Source organism: Dipteris shenzhenensis, chromosome 12 (genome assembly GCF_047967505.1).
Source record: "Dipteris shenzhenensis isolate YYH24624 ecotype China chromosome 12, Dip_SZ_1.0, whole genome shotgun sequence".
NCBI lineage: Eukaryota > Viridiplantae > Streptophyta > Polypodiopsida > Gleicheniales > Dipteridaceae > Dipteris > Dipteris shenzhenensis.
The window spans coordinates 32,401,177-32,420,568 of NC_141607.1; the positions used below are offsets into that span (position 1 = coordinate 32,401,177).

At 45.5% G+C, this 19,392-nt stretch overlaps 1 protein-coding gene across 1 annotated transcript in view; it reads right to left on the reverse strand.

Moving 5' to 3' along the window:
• LOC147896100 (GPI transamidase component PIG-S-like protein) overlaps window positions 1–19,392 on the reverse strand; it is a 120,832-nt gene that overhangs the window by 80,644 nt on the left and 20,796 nt on the right. Inside the window, exon 3 of the mRNA XM_087382838.1 lies at window positions 5,993–6,077. Coding sequence (XP_087238964.1) covers window positions 5,993–6,077 — 85 coding nt within the window. The remainder of the gene's footprint in view (window positions 1–5,992; window positions 6,078–19,392) is intronic.

Here is a 19,392-nt window from a genome sequence, read left to right on the forward strand (position 1 = left end):
TGCTTTCAGTGTCCTCTCTCAATAAAAGAAGATTTCAGGTTGTCTTTGAAGATGACAAGTGTTCAGTTCGAGACAAAGAAGATGATTATGCCTTGAGACTATATGGCACGTTATTCCGTTTTTGAGAAAAGACCAGATCATGCACTTGCAATTTCTACTCCCAGTGTTGATATGCAGAATGCAAAGTTATTGCATGCTACATATGGGCATATGAGTTATGGCAATTCGATGACACTTCAAAAACATGCTATGGTTGATACTTTGCCTCCCTTGGAGTCACCTCCCCCTCATGCCTGTGAAGGGTCCATACTTGAGAAGATGCACAAGTTTCCCTTCAAAAAGGATGGTGCAATAAGAGCTGTTCAGCTCATTCACAGTTATGTCTGTGGTCTTATGAGGACTCCTGCATTGGGTGGTTATCTATATTATGTCACATTTATTGATGACTACTCAAACTACACTTGGATCTATGGTTTAAAGAAAAAATCAGATGTGTTAAAGCATTTTCGACAATTTGTGGCAAAGCTTGAGAATGAAACAGGACTCAAGGTGCAGATTCTACTCACAGATAGAGGAGGGAGGTATGTCTCATGAATTTGAGGCTGATTTGAAAGAGAAAGGCATCACACATCAGCTTACAGTGAGGCTCACCCCTCAGCAAAATGGCAATGCTGAGCGGAAGAATAGAACTCTTATGGAGATGGATAGATGCATGCTCACAAGCAAAAAGTTGCCTCGCCGGTTTTGGCTTGAGAGTCTCGTGTGTGCCAACTGTGTCTTGAATCGGGCTCCCACTAAGGCTTTAAAGACAAAGACTCCTTATGAAGTTTGGCATTGGAGAAAGACTTCAGTGGAACATTTTCGTGTCTTTGGATGTGTTGCATATGCCCATGAGCCTCTTGAGTTTTGACATAAGCTGTCAGACAAGGCACTTAAATCCATATTTGTTGGGTATAGTGCAAAGAGCAAAGGTTACCGTCTCTACAATCCTGAAACACGCAAGATTTTTGTCAGCAGAGAAGTAATCTTTTCAGAAAATTCAGCACATACACAAGCTGAATTTAATGTGCCAGCTTCTTCCACATCAAATGATGTTCTTGAGGAATTACCACCCATTGCTTTGGGTTCCGCATCTATAATCCCTGCTGAAAATCAGCATTTACAGCAAGCTCCTCCTGCTCCACATGCCCCGATTCAGCGCTAATTTAGTTCCTCCACAGGCAATAGAAGATGCTGTCAGGCAAGAGATTACAAAAATACACGCAGCCAAAACTGTTCCAAATTGGCTGCTCCAAACTCTCAGAGAGAGTAGTCTTGATGCTCCTTTGCCTGGCAGAACTCGTGGTGCAGTAAGGCACGAAGGGGGGGCTCTTTCTGTTGAATCAGCTTATGCAGGTACTCTTTTTGATGAGGAAGAGCATGATACTTTTGAAGAAGCCAAAGACAATGTGCATTGAATGCATGCCATGCAAGATGAGTTGCAGTCTATTGAGCAAAATCAAACCTGGAATCTTGTGGATTTGCCACCAGGAAAGAATGCCATAGGTACCATATGGGTTTTCAAAGTAAAAAGAAAGTCAGATGGGTCCATTAGCAGGTACAAGGCACGGCTGGTTGCAAAAGGCTATGCTCAGAAGAAGGGTCAAAAGAAGGACATCGATTATGAGGAGACATTTGCTCCTACTTCCAGGATGACCACTATCAGATCAGTTATTGCTATGGCTGCACATATAAGCATAGTTAAAAGGAACCAAGGCTATGTGACTACTCACTTTGTCCCAAAGAGATTTAGAAAAGTTGCAGCTAAGGAAAAGATGAGGATTGAAATGTTCATCAGTTGGACATAAAAACAACTTTTCTCAATGGAGACTTGTTGGAAGAGGTTTATGTCAAGCAACCTCCTGGCTTTGAAATTTCGGGTAATGCACATAAAGTTTGCAAGCTGAATAGAGCTTTGTACGGGCTAAAACAAGCCCCACGTGTATGGCACTCCAAAATTGATGCCTTTCTGACTAGCAAGGGGCTTCATAACAATCCAATTGAAATTACCCTCTACATCAAGAAGGATTGGGGTATATTTTAGTGATCATTCTTTATGTAGGTGACATGCTGCTCATAGGGTCACATGAAGAAAAAATTGCAGATTTTAAAGCTGAATTAAAAGCTACATTTGAAATGTCAGATTTGGGCATGTCCATTTTTATTTGAGGATCCAGTTTATACAAGAGAGACGTGGCATCATTATGTCTCAATCCAAGTACGTGCAAAAGCTCTTGGATCGGTTCAACATGCAAAATTGCAAGCCTACAACCACTCCCATGGAGCCAGGGCTGAAGCTTACTATGTATGATGCAAGTGAATCAGTAGATGCCACACTCTACAGCCAGGCTGTAGGATGCCTCATTTATTTGTGCAATACACGGCCCAATAATTGAGCAGATATATGCACAGCACATTGGCAGGCTGTAAAACGCATCTTCCGTCACTTGCAAGGCACAAAGTCTTATGGCTTGATGTTTCCCAAGGGGGGTGACTTGCAGATGCATGCTTACAGTGACTCGGATTGGGCTGGAGACTAAGATACTATGCGGTCCACAAGTGGCAATTGTTTCTTTTTGGGACATGCTTGCATTTCTTGGTTGAGCAAGAAACAAGCTACTGTGGCTATCTCCTCATGTGAAGCTGAGTAGAGGGCAGCTTTCACCGCAACAGTTGAGTGTGTTAGGCTGCGCCATTTATTTGTTGATCTTCATCTCTCATTGGATGATCCTTCTCCTATTCTCACTGAGAGGGCTATAGCAGTGGCCAAGAATCCTATGTTTCATGCTCGCAAAAAGCACATTGAGGTTCACTATCACTATGTTAGAGAGAAGTTGCATGCAGTGGAGATTAGTATGATCTATGTCTCCACACATGACAATGTTGCAAAAATCTTCACCAAAGCACTTCCACGTGAGAAGTTTGAGGCATTTCGCAATGACCTGAACTTATCTCCTTTTGGTGATTGATCATTTCCTTGTACATCATCACATTGGCACTGCAGGGGGGTGATGGAATTATAAACATAATTCATGGCAGTGACCAATGTATGACCAATAAGTGGGTTAGGAGTACTCTTCCCTCATTAGAGGTTTTTCCCCTTAGCCACAGTTAGGACCCCTAACTACAGTTAGTGGTTAGGATAAGGTTTTGTCACTTAGACAAAACCTAAGTCTTGAATGATGTTTTCTTATCTCTTTCAATACAACGTTTGGCTGCTCTCTCTTTGTTCAAGCCCTCTCTTGCTCTCGTTTTCTCCAACATGAAGTTGAGCTTCCCAGGAAAAGAATTTTTGACGCACGGGTGGACTCTGCTCTGCCTTCTATGTCGCCGGAGTAGAGAAATGAAGAGTTGCCCATTCCGTTCTTCCTTCCCTTCCCCAGCATTACGCTCTCGTTCTTCCTTCTCCTACCAAGCAGTATGCTCTCTAAGCTCCCTAGCCTCCTAAGCTTCAGGTATACGGAGCTCCTTGGCTTCTGAGCCTCCCGATCACACTCCTCTCGCGTTCTCTGGTGGCCAGCAGCTCACGATCATCCTCGAGCTTAACCATACAGTTGAAGAGACTCTCGGACTATTGTTGCTGCATCTACCTCATGTATCACCCACAAACAGCAGACACAGATCCAACCACTCAAGGACGGGTGAACAATTGATAGACGACCAAGGGATTCTCCTTGGTGGTTGCTCGCCCTTTGTGGGTTTCTCTCACAGCGAGAGCATGATGTACTATTCTTATTTCTCGTCACATGCATCAGCCTTGGGTAGAGGTGCCCATTTTAGTGGCCACATCCTTAGGTTTCATTGTATCTGGTTTCTTTGTAGTCTCATAAACACTTGGGTCTTTTGTAGATGTAAATGAACTTTATTTCTTTTCTTATTTCTCCTACCCCATTCCCTTTCCCCCTTCCTCTCTCTCCCTTGCACTGGCTCCATCCCTTTCTCTAAATCTGCCCCTACCTGTTTTCTACATCTTCATTGTACAAGCCATCATCGAGGGAGATCCTAGACAGTCTACAATGCTTTTAAAACACAATCTCAGTGCAGCATGGATGCCCCCCCTCGCCAACACTTTTTGGGATCTACATTGATGAGATCACGACCTTCATCATCGCCTTGGAGGTGAGGGGTCACTACTTGCCAACCTGACGACACAGATTTTTTTGTACACAAATGATATCATCCTCATATCCTTGGTAAGACCAAGGTTATGATTTTCAACACCTCGTGAGTAGTATTGCATCGTCACTTACCAAGGGGAGCGGGTGGAGATCGTACAATCCTAAAATTACATAGGGGCAGTTTTCACAAGACCACTATTCACAATGATTCATGCAGCCACGACATGGCTTACAAGAGGTTGACTAGAGCGACAGTGACTTCAAGCACATTTACCGAATCCCTCGACGAAGGGATGGTTGTTTGATACCCTGGCACGGCCGACAACCATGTGTGCATATCCTTTTGGGGACTGATCTCTCAACAATTAGGTGGAGGCGATTTGAGAGGCTACATGTGATTATGGGGTCTCGGATGATTCATAGTAAACCCTCAATCCCTCATCAAATAGTATAGGTAGAGTTTGCCATTACACCACTCCAGATCAATGCCATTTTTCAAATAGGACTTGGGCCTTGCCAGCTACAGACTACCAAGGTTGACACTAGAGTCTTCCTACAACTAGCCAATAGAGGAGTTAGCACGGCCTGGTATGCACATATATCTAGATGGTTTTCCAATCAAGGTATTCAAATGGATCGGCTCCCGTCTTTCTGGTACACTTTGGGTGCCCCGCCCTCTCAGATCCCACAAGATGAGATCAACCGTATCATATGGTTGGATGTACTTCAATTCCATTCGTCAAAAATTTAGGTGGGGACTAGGAGTTCCCTATCAAAATCCAATTCTATCATGATCACTTCCTAAGAGTATCCAAGGATGGAGTGATTATTGGACCCCAGTACCTACAGGATTGACGATCTAACATGCATTGAAGATTGCCATTTGAAAGTTGCAGGTCTCGTCCCACCAGCTTTTACACGTTCGAGTTAGCACCAGGTCAAAGTGGGGAGGAGTCAGCTGATATGAGGACAAAGTGGATTAGTATAACATGCAAAACAAACAAATTTGAATATTCAGCTCAAGGCATAACGGGTGATGGCAACATGATTATCCTCCCAGCCAATCTCTGCGTCAAAACATACATCTAGATCAAAAGCATTTCCATTTCATGTTTTATTCATGTAGAGCCCCAACCTCCCTAGATGAATCTAGATGCCACATGTCACCTTATTAGGGCCCTCAATTGATGCACTCTTTTACCCCAACTTGGGATACATATAAAATCCATTCGCCCTAGGCACATTACACTGTGTAATGTGCACCTAGCCCTTTGACCGTAAACATGTCAATAATAAACATGTACTTCCCATGAAAAGAAGCCAAGGACATCAGCAATAGTTTTCGGAGATGTTCCATAGACACCAAGATCCCATGGGACCATAGTCGGGTTCACGTACCACTCATGACTAATGAGACATGACGGGAGCTCCTCCAATAATCGGAGCTTCATCTTGTTCATGTTGATGTTGCTTCTAATTTTCATCTCATCTCATCATCGATAGTTTCGAGGAGGAGAGCTATCGACACCCATTTCCCCCCATGAGGGGTGTGGTCTTATAGGCTTTTAAATCTTTCTTTCTCTCTCTCTCTCTCTCAAAAATAAAATTTTACATTTTGTATGAAGTCCTAGCTCCTTAACAACATTTAGGCTCAATAAGATGGCAAGCACCCTTGAGACTACATTGGGAAGAAAAATCATCAAAAGATGTAGTTGCCAAGCAATCAGCATTATCTTTCCACAGGCAAAGGCAGACTCAAATTATATCAAAAAGTTTTCCCAACAATACAAGTGAGGTCACACCATCGCAAACTTATTTTAAAATGAGGTTGTAACCTGACTCTCTAGGGCCAAATGAGCTATAGGTTGAAGAGCCTTTACTACAGGTAACCAGAAACGCTTCTCTAGCTCACCAAAGTCCCTGTATAAGAACATTCACAAAATTTCAATCAATAAGAAAAGCATTAAACTATTTGAAAACTATATACAATTTGAAGCCTTAAAAATTTGGCAACACCTACAAACCATACATTGACTTAGACGAAAGAAACATCAACAATAAATACTTACTCGCAAGCTGCTCTTTTCCAAGGCAATGCTTATATCTTCATAAGACTAGAATGAATATATCAACTCTTACAAATTCAAATTTTAATACAATGAGCAAAAGAACAAAGGAGAGAAAAAAAGAGATGAGGGAAATGTGAGAAAATGCACAGACAAGCAGATGGAAGCAAGAGAGCTAAAGTGCAAACGTAGTGTGCAATAGAAGAGATTAAAAAACATACAAGAGTGGAGGTGGTTTTGTCTAAGTGACAAAACCACACTAACCCACTAACTGTGGTTAGGGGAGGAAACCTTTAGTGAGGGAAAAGGACCCCTAACTCACTTATGGATGACATTGGTCACTGCCTAGAATATGGCAATAATTCTAACACCCCCCTGCAGTGCCAATGTGATGATGTACAAGGAAGTGATTAATCACCAAAAGAAGATAAGTTCAGGGCACTGCAAAATGCCTCAAACTTCTCACATGGAAGTGCTTTGGTGAAGATGTCTGCAACATTGTCCTGTGTTGACACATAGATCATATTGATCTCCCCCTGCATGCAACTTCTCTCTGACATAATGATAATGAATCTAAATGTGCTTTCTGCGAGCATGAAACACGGGATTTTTTGCCACTGCAATTCACTCTGACTATTAGTGAGAATCGAGAAGGACCCTCCAATGAGAGATGAAGATCAGCAAACAAACGACGCAGCCAAACACGTTCAACTGCAACTGTGAAAGCTGCCCTGTACTCAGCTTCACATGAGGAGATAGCCACAGTAGATTGTTTCTTGCTCAGCCAAGAATGCAAGCTTTGCCCAAAAAGAAATAATTACCATTTGTGGATTGCCTAGTGTCGTAGTCTCCAACCCAATCTGAGTCACTGTAAGCATGCATCTGCAAGTCACCCCACCTGGGAAACATCAAGCCATAAGACTGTGTCTTGCAAATAACGAAAGATGTGTTTTATAGCCTGCAATGTGTTGTCTTTGGGCTGTGCATATACCTACTCACATGAGATACTACATACTCAATATCAAGCCATGTATTGCACATATAAATTAGGCATCCAACAGCCTGGCTGTAAAGTGTGGCATCCATTGATTCACCTCAATCATACATAGTAAGCTTCAGCCCTAGCTCCATGGGAGTGGCTGTAGGCTTACAATCTTGCATGTTGAATCTATCCAAGAGCTTTTGCACATACTTGGATTGAGACATAACAATGTCACGCTTGTCTTGTATGAACTAGATCCCCAAATAAAAATGGGACATGCCCAAATCTGTCATGTCAAATTCAGCCTTGAAATCTGCAATTATTTATTCATTTGACCTTGTGAGCAGCATGTCATCTACATAAAGAATGATGACTAAAATATCCCCCCCTTCCTTCTTGATGTAGACGGTGCTCTCAGTTGGAATATTATGCAGCCCCTTGCTGGCCAGGAAGGTATCAATCTTAGCATACCATGCACGTGGGGCTTGTTTCAGCCCATATAAAGCTTTATTCAGCTTGCAAACTTGATGTGCATTACCCAAAAGTTCAAAGCCAGGAGGTTGTTTGACATAAACCTCTTCCTGCACCCCATTAAGGAAAGTTGTTTTTATGTCCAACTGATGAACATTCCAAACAAAAGTTGCAGCCATTGCAATAATTGACCTGATAGTTGTCATCCGGGATGTAGGAGAGAGTCTCCTCATAATCTATGCCCTTTTTCTGAGCATATCCTTTGGCAACTAGCCGTGCCTTGTACCGATCAATGGCCCCATCTGGCTTCCTTTTCACTTTGAAAATCCATTTGGTACCTATGGCATGTTTTCCTGGTGACAAATCCATAACATCCCAAGTTTGATTTTCCTCAATGGACTGCAATTAATTGTGCATGGCATTCATCCAGTGATCATTATTCTTGGCTTCTTCAAAAGTATCAAGTTCTTCCTCATCAAGAAGAGTACCTGCATAAGCTGATTCAACGGAAAGAGCCCCCCCTTCGTGCCTTGTTGCATACGAGTCCTACCAGGCAAAGGTGTCTTAAGTCTACTATCCCTGAGAGTTTGTAGCAGCCTATTTGGAACTGTTTTTCCTACATGTATGTCTTGAATCTCTTGCCTGACAACTTCATCCACTGCCTGTGGAGGAACAAAATCAGCAGGTGGCTGAATCGGGGCATGTGGAACAATAGGAGGCTGCTGTAAATGCTGATTTTCAGCATGAGGATCAGCTGGGGAACCCAAGGCAATGGGAAGTAACCCCTCAAAAACATCATCTGAAGAAGCTGGAATAGAGAATTCAGCATGTGTATGGGCGGAATTCTCTGAAAAGATTACATCTCTACTCACAAAAATCTTACAAGTGGCAGGATTGTAGAGACGATAGCCTTTGCTCTTTGCACTATACCCAACAAAAATACACTTCAGTGCCTTATCTAACAACTTATGTCGAAACTCCACAGGCACGTGGGTATATGCAACACATCCAAAGACACGAAAATGATCCACTGAAGGCTTTCTCCTATGCCAAGCCTCATAGGGAGTGATTGTCTTCAAGGCCTTTGTGGGAGCCCGATTCAAAACATAATTGGCACACACGAGCCCTTAGAGCCGGAATCTATGAGGCAACTTCTTGCTAGTGAGCATGCATCTATCCATCTCCATGAAAGCCTCACTATAAGCTGATGTGTGATGCCTTTCTCCTTCAAAAATGCCTCAAATTCATGAGACATATAGTCCCCCCCTCTGTCAGTGTGTAGTGTCTACACCTTGAGTATTGTCTCATTTTCAACCTTGGCCACAAAGTGTTTGAAATGCATAAACACATCTTTTTTCTTCAAGCCATAGACCCAAGTGTAATTTGTGTAGTCATACCTATAAATGTGACATAATACAGATAACCACCCGAAGTAGGCGTCCTCATGGGACCACATACATCACTATGTATGAGCTGTAATTTCCGGACAGCTCGTACTGCACCATCCTTTTTTAAGGGAAATCTATGCATCTTACCGAGGATTCACCCTTCACAGGCATAAGAAGGAGGTCACTCCAAAGGAGGCAATGCATCAACCATAGCATGCTTCTGAAGTGACATCAAGCTGCCGTAGCTCATGTGTCCATATCTGGCATGCCATAACTCTACATTCTGCATGGCAGCAGTGGGAGTGGTTACTGCAAGTGCAAGATCGGATCTTTTCTCATAAACATCAAGCTGAAAAAGATCCCGATACAAAGTGCCTGACAACATCAGAACACAATTATTTTCTTTGTCTCGGACTGCACACTTGTCATCTTCAAAGATGACCTGAAACCCTCCTCGATTGAGCGAGGACACTGAAAGTAAATTCTTCTTGATACCAGTCACATAAAGAACATCAGAAATTCTGAAATCTGTGCCTTCCGTGGAGGTAAGTACAACCTCACCCGTTCCACAAACTGAATAAGAAGAATTATTTACACAAGTCAATCTCTTTCCAGCAGGTGGTGCATGCAAAGATGCAAAATGACACTTCCTGGAAGTGATGTGCTTGGATGCACCACTATCAAAATACCATGTGTTCAGTGTCTCATTGACACTGAAAGTGCATGCATCCTTCGAAGGGTCATACCTGCAAGTCAGGAAAGCATATGAGTAATCCTCAAGAGTGGCTGTAGTAACTGGACCAACCACTGGAAAATCTGAAATGCGAGACAAAAAGGCATAATCCTCTTCCACAAAGTTGGCTGTAGCATCAGCTCCTTCATGTGCACGAGGGGCTGATGCATCTGAGACAACCATACCCGAATTCTTTTTCTTTTCCTTTGCTATTCTCTTGCATTCACCAATGTAGTGACCCGGCTTCTTGCAGTAGTGACAAATACCCTTCTTCTTTGGCTTCTCTGCATCACCTTTAGCCTTGTGAGAGGGCTATCCGGAATCAGCTTTATGCTAATGTGTAGGCTGATTTGCATGTTGCTTTTGCTGCCCTTTCCCTTTGGGCCTGAATTTTGAAAGCATGGCATGCTTGCTAGCCCGTGTGGCCATATTCTTCCTGGTTTGCTCCTCCTGCGACAAGAGTCCTATCGACTCGTGTGAAAAGAGAGAGGATTGCCACCCCCCCTCAACGACAAATTCAACGAGGTATGAAAACCGAGATACGACTCAAGAAGAGAATTCAGAGTGGTGGTAATCATCTTTGAATCAGGAATGATCTCATCTATATTCAGCAATTGTTCCCTGAAATCCTGAAGCTTGGTGAGGTGATCATTCATTGAGTCACCCTCATTCATATGTGTGTGAGATAACTCTCTTCAAGAAAGAGACCCTGCCATCATTTTTGGTTGCAAACATACTCTCCAAAATATTCCAAGCTGCCTTTGAGGTCTTGCATGATCGAATGTGTGGAATAATAAAACTTTTGACAAAAAGGGAGATAACTGAAAGAGCTTGTGCATCATGTGGATCCCACCTTTTCTGTTCCGGAGTGGTGGGAGGCACCAATGCAGCAGCTACTGCACCTAACACTTGTCCTGTACCTTGTGCTTGACCTCTACCCCTTCCTCCACCTTGTTGAGGAGGAGTGACAGGTGCAACCACAATCTCTGGCCGTGTCTCATCCCCATTGACATAATCCGTGTTTGCCAACTAAGATATTGCGAACCATAAAACTCCATTAGGAGTAGTTGGTGCCATGTAACTTATCCTCCTGTGTGAGGACACCAAAAACCTCATTGGGGTTGTTCTAAGCCATATCTACCAGACAAAACACAAAATGCAGCAAATCTGACAACTGAAAAAAAACAGATACAATGAAATCTCAGGTTAGGGTCGCTAGATACACTGCATTATCATCACTGCGAGAGGAAAACCCAAAAAGGGAAAGACAACCAGTGGGAGCCCCTGGTCATCTACCAATGGGTCAGCTATCTATCCGAGTGAATGGACCTTGTATGTTGTCTATAGGACCAAATCCACTCGACGACTGAGAAGAGACATGAGGAGCTAGTTTGGCAATAGCTCTAGCTCTGGTAAGGGCAAACATCAAGGAAGAAAATCAGTGATGGATCATTGTTGATGCTCGGCCTGTCCAGGTCCCTCCCTCCTCCTCTATAGTCTCCATGAGGCAGCCCGCCGTCAAACAAGTGCTAGCGTCACACTAGTGGTCTGCCTCCAAGATATGTTTGCAGTCCTCATGTAGGTGTCCCACCAAGGTCAAATTTGCCCAATCGTGCACTCTGGCTCTCTGCTATGTCTAGTCCCTTGCTGTCTCTAGCTCGGGTCACTAGAGAAAATTTCCATGATCGTGCTCTACCTGGGCACTATCGGCCCCTCCGATAGTCTTCTTTATGCTAAGAATGAGCTGATCTCTATGTCTCTGGGCCTCAAGAAAGAAAGTGGCCACACATGGCAGATCAGGATGTGCCAGGAACTCTCTGAGTGGGCTAAAATCACTACTGAATAGGCAATGATGTCATCCACGGATCTCATAGTACATAAGGCATCTGAATGCGAAGTGATCATCATTCTCGGTCTCCTATATATTACATAGAGTATAGATCCGTCTCTCACGTGGGATGCCCTCTGCCTATCTTGTCTCAACACGTAGCCTTGTGAAGATATTCAAAATTGACCAATCGAGATCCTTAGTGCATGTTGGAGATGAATCTGGGTGTAGCCCAATGGTTCGGTAATCACTCCTCTGAGATCCGTAAGCAATGATCTCAGTAGAAGCTGAGTTTAACCCAAAGCTCAATAAGTGTTAACCAAATTCTGTAAATGTGGAGCTCCAAGAGATCCTCTTTGATGATTTAGACCCGCTCTTGGTACGCAAGCAGAATGGATGAAGCATCAAGGCTATACTGAAACAGTGGCAATCTATCCGTCTATAGTCCCAAGCTTGCAAACCATCTACCCGTCAGATCATACCAACCCCTCTGATCCCCCTCTACCTCCAATGGCATACATGAAGTCGTCGGAGTTTAGATGGTCCCCTCCCCATCTGTGAGCCCCCAAATGAAGATCATGGCGTAGGTGTACCATGATCGCAGGACATCAAAGCCATCAATGGACACTGCTCGAGTGCTGTAGGAGCTGATTTTGGATGAACACATGCAAGGGATGTGCTGGAACAGGTGGCACAGGTGTACAGACAAGTGGTGCAGGTGTACAGTCCTTGGAAAGATCTGCAGCATATGCAATTGGCCTAGAACAGGATCAGCACATAGGCAGAAGGAGCAGACCTGCCACACGACAGACTAGTAAGAAGAATGGACCAATCACAGACCCAGGAAAGACCTGTAATAGGCGCAGATCTAGCTGAGCAAGTCGAAGAATGCCACATAGCAAAATCAGGCCTGTCAGCCCTCAAATAGCCTACAGACTGGGTCAGCCTAGTCTGTTGTTTTGTCAGATATTACGGCTGCTGTTGGCTTACAAGCCTATTAAAGGGCCCCCAAAAGGGGGCATTCAAGACTTCATTCAGGAGTTAGATTTTCGGCAGATCAGCCAGCTTGAAGGAGTAACCGTATTGGGCACATTCTTTGCCTTGTTTTTCTTAGGTGTTGAGAGAGTGGAGGGTGAAAGCCTTCCTGGCAGACAGGGGAGGAGCCTTGTTGCAGAGGTCCAACAATGCCTCCTAAATGGGTTTCTGTCGAGGATAAAGATAATTGCTTCAAGGAGCTTGATATGATGACAAGGACAGGTGTTTCGGCGGCCCAGTTGCAGGACAATGGGAGCAAAGGAAGGTAAACCTAATGAGCCTATCTGGTAAAGATAGATATTAGAACATCAATAGATTAGGAGAGGTTGTGATTGCCCATGAGTTACTCAACTTCGGAAGCTCAATTGGAGCTTGTGGTCCAGTATTTTTGGAGAGAGACTCTGTGATGGAAACCTATGTGGATCAGCCACAGGGATGTCATTGCTCAAGGGTGTTACTTGGTTATGGTCCACAAAAGGTGCCAAAGTGAAGATGGGTTGAAACAGACCCTAGAGGCATGATGCTTGGCGGGAACCAAGCTTCTGAGGACAAAAGGGAGAACCTAAGGTTGGTACTAGGATTGCTCGAGAATGCTAGCGTGTTCATGATAAAGGAGGGTAGCCTCAATGTGAACTGCTGATGCATAAATCTCGGACATGACATGTCACATGCCGGATCATAAGGGTCCTATAGTTTGATAGGATCCCCTAGGAGGAACAGGAGCTGCGGACTCCACGACCAAATATCGAGGACGTCTTTGACTTGTCCCTCGATTTTCTATTGGAGCTAATGGAGCGTCTACATCGACATGTGGGTGTTGGCCCTTGGTGGGTGGGTGGGTGAGCTGGGATTTTAGGGTGGGCCCCCAAATGAGGACATGGGGGAGTGAACCGGCAGCATGTTAGGGATCTAAGAGAAGCAGTCCGGGCAACACATAGGACTTCCACATGGGCTGAACAGTGATTTGTAACATGGGCTGCCTAGCAAGCAGCAAACCATCCATGACATAGGCAGGGTGCACAATCCTTAAGACTGACTATAAGGTAACATCTGGCACGGACATCAACAGCCTGTGGCCATGCCAGCTGTATGCCAGCACAACAATCACGTAGGCAGCCACGTGGGCAGCTGTACAGCCCGATGCAGACACAATTGCAAGCAGAGTGCAGGAGCAGGCGCAGGAACAGCGATGACGTTAGCTGTCAGTGCTAACTGCCACATCCGCAGGTTGTTGCAACGTTAGCAAGTCGGTGCAGAACAGCAGTCGGTGGGCAGTCCTCCCGTATGTGCAGCAGCAGCATGCAGTCGGCCATTTTCAGGGCCCAAGGGGGCCTATAAAATGCTACCCCTTGGCCGTCATTTTTCATCCATCTACTTGGGCCTTCAGTGGCCCAATTTAGCAGCCAGGACTCCCAGCAGCAGATCAGCAAGACAGCATTGGATCCACAAGGATCATCCAATGAGGATTCACCTCCTCTCAACAGTTCCATTCATTCAGAGTTTTGTAGTGAAGGTTCTATCCCTTCATACAATTGCTTTCAGCCCTATGGTCATTCATACATTAAGTTATATATTCTTCTTCGGAGGCCCGCTATATTCTCTCCCTCTAATTCTCTCACTCACATCCATAGCTTTGTGTATTGAGTGCATCATTCTTGCGGTTCAGTTAGTGTTGAGCAAGAGAGAGTGAGTCAGTCTATCTCCCACTACATTGGTATCAGAGCTTTAGTTGTCTTTCTTGAGATAGGCAGGGTCAGGGACAGCCCCCACTGATTATGGTCCCGACAAGATCCGGTAAGGACACCATGAGCACTAGTGAGCAGTCCAAGACATGAGGGGAAGAGGGATCAGGTTCCCGACCCCTACCACCACAAAATCTTGCAAATACTTCCATGTCTGCCATGACAACCATGTTGCATACATTTTTGCAAATGCAGCAACAATAGTCCGAGGCTCTCTTCACCCACATGATCCAGCTTCAGAAAATGCGGGAAGATCATGAGCAGGCCGCCAAAGAGCGCGAGAGGGCAGCTTGGGAGGCAAAATAAGAACGCGATCGAGAGGCTCAGGAGGCCAAGGAGCTCAAGGAGCGTACCGCTCAAGAAGAAAAGGAAGAACGGGACCAGCAACTCCTCATTTCTCTACTACGACCATCAAGGGAGGAGAAGGAGCAGGTTCTTCACCTTCTAAAGGTTATGCATCAATGCCAAGAAAAGTAGTTTTTTCTTGGAAAAAGTACATTACTTGGGGTACATCACCAATCCGATAGGTGTTCGCCTAGACCCACCCAAGGTGAAAGTGGGAGGTGCCTACCATAGCTCAAGATGTTCGGATGTTTATGGGCAGTTGCCAGGCATATAGGAAGCATATCAAAGACTTGGCAAAAATTGCAGTCCCTATCACCAACCTTTTAGAGGGAATAAGAGCCCAGAGGCCGCCTATCACCTTTACGCCAGCAGCTCTTTCAGCCTTCGACCAACTACAGGAGGCATCACCACAGCACTGTGCCTAGCAATGGCACAATGGGATCAACCCTTCAATGTACAGACCGATGCCAACGATTATACCGTAAGAGCAATTCTAGAGCAGAATGGTAACCCGATCACATTCGAGGGACACAAGTTGATTCCAATAGAGACCAGATATTCAGTCTATGACAAGACGGATCAGAGAATGGTGTGGCAGATGCTCTTGGCAGACAAGGAATGGTCACCTCTATCTCCATAATGCAGAAGTCCTCTCTAGCAAAGATGTGCAACCAGTACCATACGGATCCAATTTTCCAAACACCTTGGTACAAAGTCATGTTGGACGCACGACTAAGCGACTATGATATACATGACAGATGGTTGTTCTTTAAAGGACACCTTTGTGTGTTGCCCCCATATTGTGCTACCATCCTCTATGATATGCACCGATTCTCTAGCCGGCGGACACAGAGGGCTTGTAGGCACTCTCGAGAAGATCGAGCGCAAATTTTTTTGGCTACATTTACGCAATGATGTTCATCATTATGTATCTCATTGCCAGGTGTGCCAACAAGTGAAGGTATCCCACGGGAAGCTACCAAGATTACTCCAATCACTTGAGATTTTGGATCGACGTTTCGAGCAGATTAGCATGATTCTGTTACGGACCTTCCACCAGCTATTGATACCAGAAACACGATGTGCCTGACCACTGTGGACACGTTTAGCAAATATGCCATGCTTATTCCATGCAAGGGTACCATAGACACACAGGACACAGCTCATCTTTCTCTCATATGGTAGTATCCCATGTGTGGATTGCCCCATATAATTGTACCCAGACAGGGATTTTAAATTCACAAGTCATTTTTGGAGAGCCCTATTCGACAACTTTGGTACCAAACTCGGTCTCTCCAACAGTTTTCATCCACAATCACATGGCGAGAAGTCTACAACCAGTTAATGTCAGCATTATGAGGTGCTATCTTGCAGATGCTCAGCCTCGCTCGGAACAATATTTACCCTAGTTTAAGGGATCCTGAACGACACACATTCTTCTAGTGTGGGTCGGACTCCCTAAGAAGTAGCTTTCGACAAGAAATTCAAGTCCCTTCTCACTAGGACATCCAAGAAGGTATACGAGGCCGATTGTATCACAGAGACCTATGAGCAAATCATGAAGTCAGAAAAGGACCGCATTGCCAAAGCTCAAGATACCTACCATGTTAGAAATCGACCAACAGAGGGTACACACCATGCAAGACTCATAGAATAGCCCAAGAGCTCACACAATGTGGTGTGGGGTGTGGAATCACAAACTTCTTAAACTTATGTGCATAGGATAGATGTGCAGACTCATCAATAGACAATCAACCAGCCAGATAGAGAAGACAGCAAAATAATATATTTCCGTCCAAAGCTATGGACACAATAAAAAGAGAGAGATCCAGAGTCCCACGAATGGTGTGGTCCTTTGATCTTACCACAAGGTCCTTCTCCTATCTGCCGGTTATCTCTCGACTCACGCCCCAGTGCTCCACCTCGAGCGTCTATAGACTTTCTGTCTAGATCTCAGCTTCTTGCTGCCCTAGAAGACAACCAAAGTCCCAGCCCTCTGTGAGCTTAGTCTGCAGCTCTTCTTGATCTCCTCTACCTCCTGAATGTAGGCCTGAGGGAGTGTATGCTGCTGCTCCTGCTGCTCTCAAGTATGCTCGCTGCTGGATGCTGAAATGAGGCCTGAGGTCTCTCCTTTTATAGGGGCTGAGCCCCTTGTCAAACTGACCAACCAGCCAGCCCTAAATGGGCCGACTGGCTGGTTGGTTGCAGCCCTAACCAAGCAACTGGTGGGCTGCTTTCCAAGCCCTATATAAGGGCCTCTGCCAGGCCCTTTTGGGCTGCTGTCAGGCCCCAACGGCAGCCCCCATTGGGCCCTACCCTTGGGCACATCTAAGGCCAGGTGGCTGGCCCACCATAGAATCCACCTAAGTTGCAGGAAACGTCTAAGTCTAGAAACGTTTCCGAAACGCCAATTCAATGGATAGGAAACGGCAGGGGTAGGCTGAGTAAAGAGAACTTGTAAAACAGCGGGGGTAGGCCTCGTGTGTGGACATTCAAAACTCGATGGCATGCCATGCAAAAACCACAAAAATTCTGTTGGATTGTTCCATCAAAACGACATGTGATGGACTACTGTTCATCGCTGGCGTCTGTAGTGATTCGATTGCTCTTCTCCACAACCTTTCCAGCGCAATACGTCGATGAAGGCAACAGTGAAGGCAAACCACAAGGTCCATCTGCAATTTTGTGGTGCATCTTCACGATTCTACATTGCCACAATAAAGCTATCAAAGAGCCTGGAGGCTGGTGGCCAAAGACGAGCCAAGGATGATTCCATGGTGGAGACCACGATGAATTTTGGCGCGCGTTCAAGGTGGGCCAGCGGTGCATGCAAGCGCTGGCGTTTCCTAGGAGTTTCCACGTTTCAAAAATGTCACTTTTTTGGAAACGTAGGGAAACGGCGTTTCCCTATATTTTCCAACGTTTCCTACAACTTAGGCCTCCACCGCTGCCCCTTCTGTCCTGCTGGTCCTGCCCTTAGTCAGGCCTGTTCCAGCCCTCAGAACCTGCTCCAACAGCTCCGTCATGCTGCCGTACTGCAGCCGTATGCTGCCCACATGGCAGCTCATGTGCTGCCCATGTGGCAGCCCCATTCTCTGTCCATGTGGCAGACTGTGGCTAGGTCTACCTCCCCCATGCTCTCCTCATATGGGGCTTACAGATGGGGAGGTGACCTTTCCAACATACCGAACGCAAGCCAACAAGCACACGCGTGATGTGAGTTACAAGGAAAGGCAGTGGATCTATCTTCGAATCACAAAGAATGATTGGGAGGAAGCGCCCGAAGCTCTCTCATTGAAGCTTTGGCCCCTTTCGAATAATCAAAGTAGTGAATGATGCGACCATGAAGGTGCAGTTACGACCATGCATCCAGTTTTTCATGTGTCATGGCTAAAACCATATGCTTTTAGAAATGACCCAACAGAGGTACGCACAGCGAAAGACTGATAGTAATGCTGTCGGGTGTGGAATCACAAACTCCTTAACTTATGTGCATAGATGTGCAAGCCAGTAAATAGACAATGCTCAAAGATAAATATAGACGCAACACTTTATATTTCCGTCCGTCCAGAAACTAGGACATGATACAATACCAAAAGGTCCTTCTACTACAAGCCTGACACTTCTAGATCTCTGAGCCCGCGTGCTCCACCTCGAGCATATGTCCTTGCTGTCCGGAAGCCAGCCTAGGTGGGCTGCCACTCTAGCTAGTCTGCACACCTTCACAAAGGCATCTGACTCCTCGTCGACCCACATCTCTATGTCAGACATCCTCACTGTGATTTCTTGGTCAACATATCTGACCTCGGTAACACTCAATGATGTCACCAGGAAGAACTCTTCGATTACCACATTTGCTTTGGCCTCTCCCTCTGAATCTGAGTCGGACTCCTTCCTTTTGTTTTTCCAATCCGCCTTTTTCATTCTGCACTCCTTTGCAAAATGTCCTAGCATATCACAATTGAAGCACTTCTTCTGCTTCCTCTTGGAAGTCTCCTCGTCATCAGAGTCGTCTTTCTTGGACTTGCCACCGTTAGGCTTGCCCTTACCTTTGCCAACGTAATCCTTCGCCAACATCGCCTTGTTGTCTTTGTCATCGTTGTAGAGGTAGGAATACATGCAGTAGGCAGCCCCTTTGAGGGCCCTTGTGGAACCCGCCTAGCCATGTGGCTTTCAGCCATTGGCCCAGGCAATGCAGCCCTATATCCCGACCTGCAATGGTCCTCTTTTGCTGCCCAAAACCTGTCCATCTGTTGCGCCTCTTGCCTCTGCTGGTTCCGCCTCTGTTCAGCCTCCTTCTGGCCCTAGAGTCACCTGCCCATACTCCGTACACCCTGCTGTGTGCACCTGCACAGGCCTGTACATCAGCTGACGTCAGTGCCACCTCATCGCAGCCTTTCCAGCCTGCAAACCCTGCTGGATTCCCTGCGCAGTCTTGTTCCATCCAATCCCCGCTGGCCACGTGACATACCCGCAGTCATTATGCCCTCCATGGAGGCTGATAACTGCCTGGTACTGTCCTTGGCAGCCTCCTCTCTTTGTTTTTCTCTCTGGGTGTGTTGCCCACATGGCATCCAATCAAATGCCCATTTGGCAACCCTAACCCTAGGTCCACCTCCCCCACGCTCTCCTCATATAGGGGCTT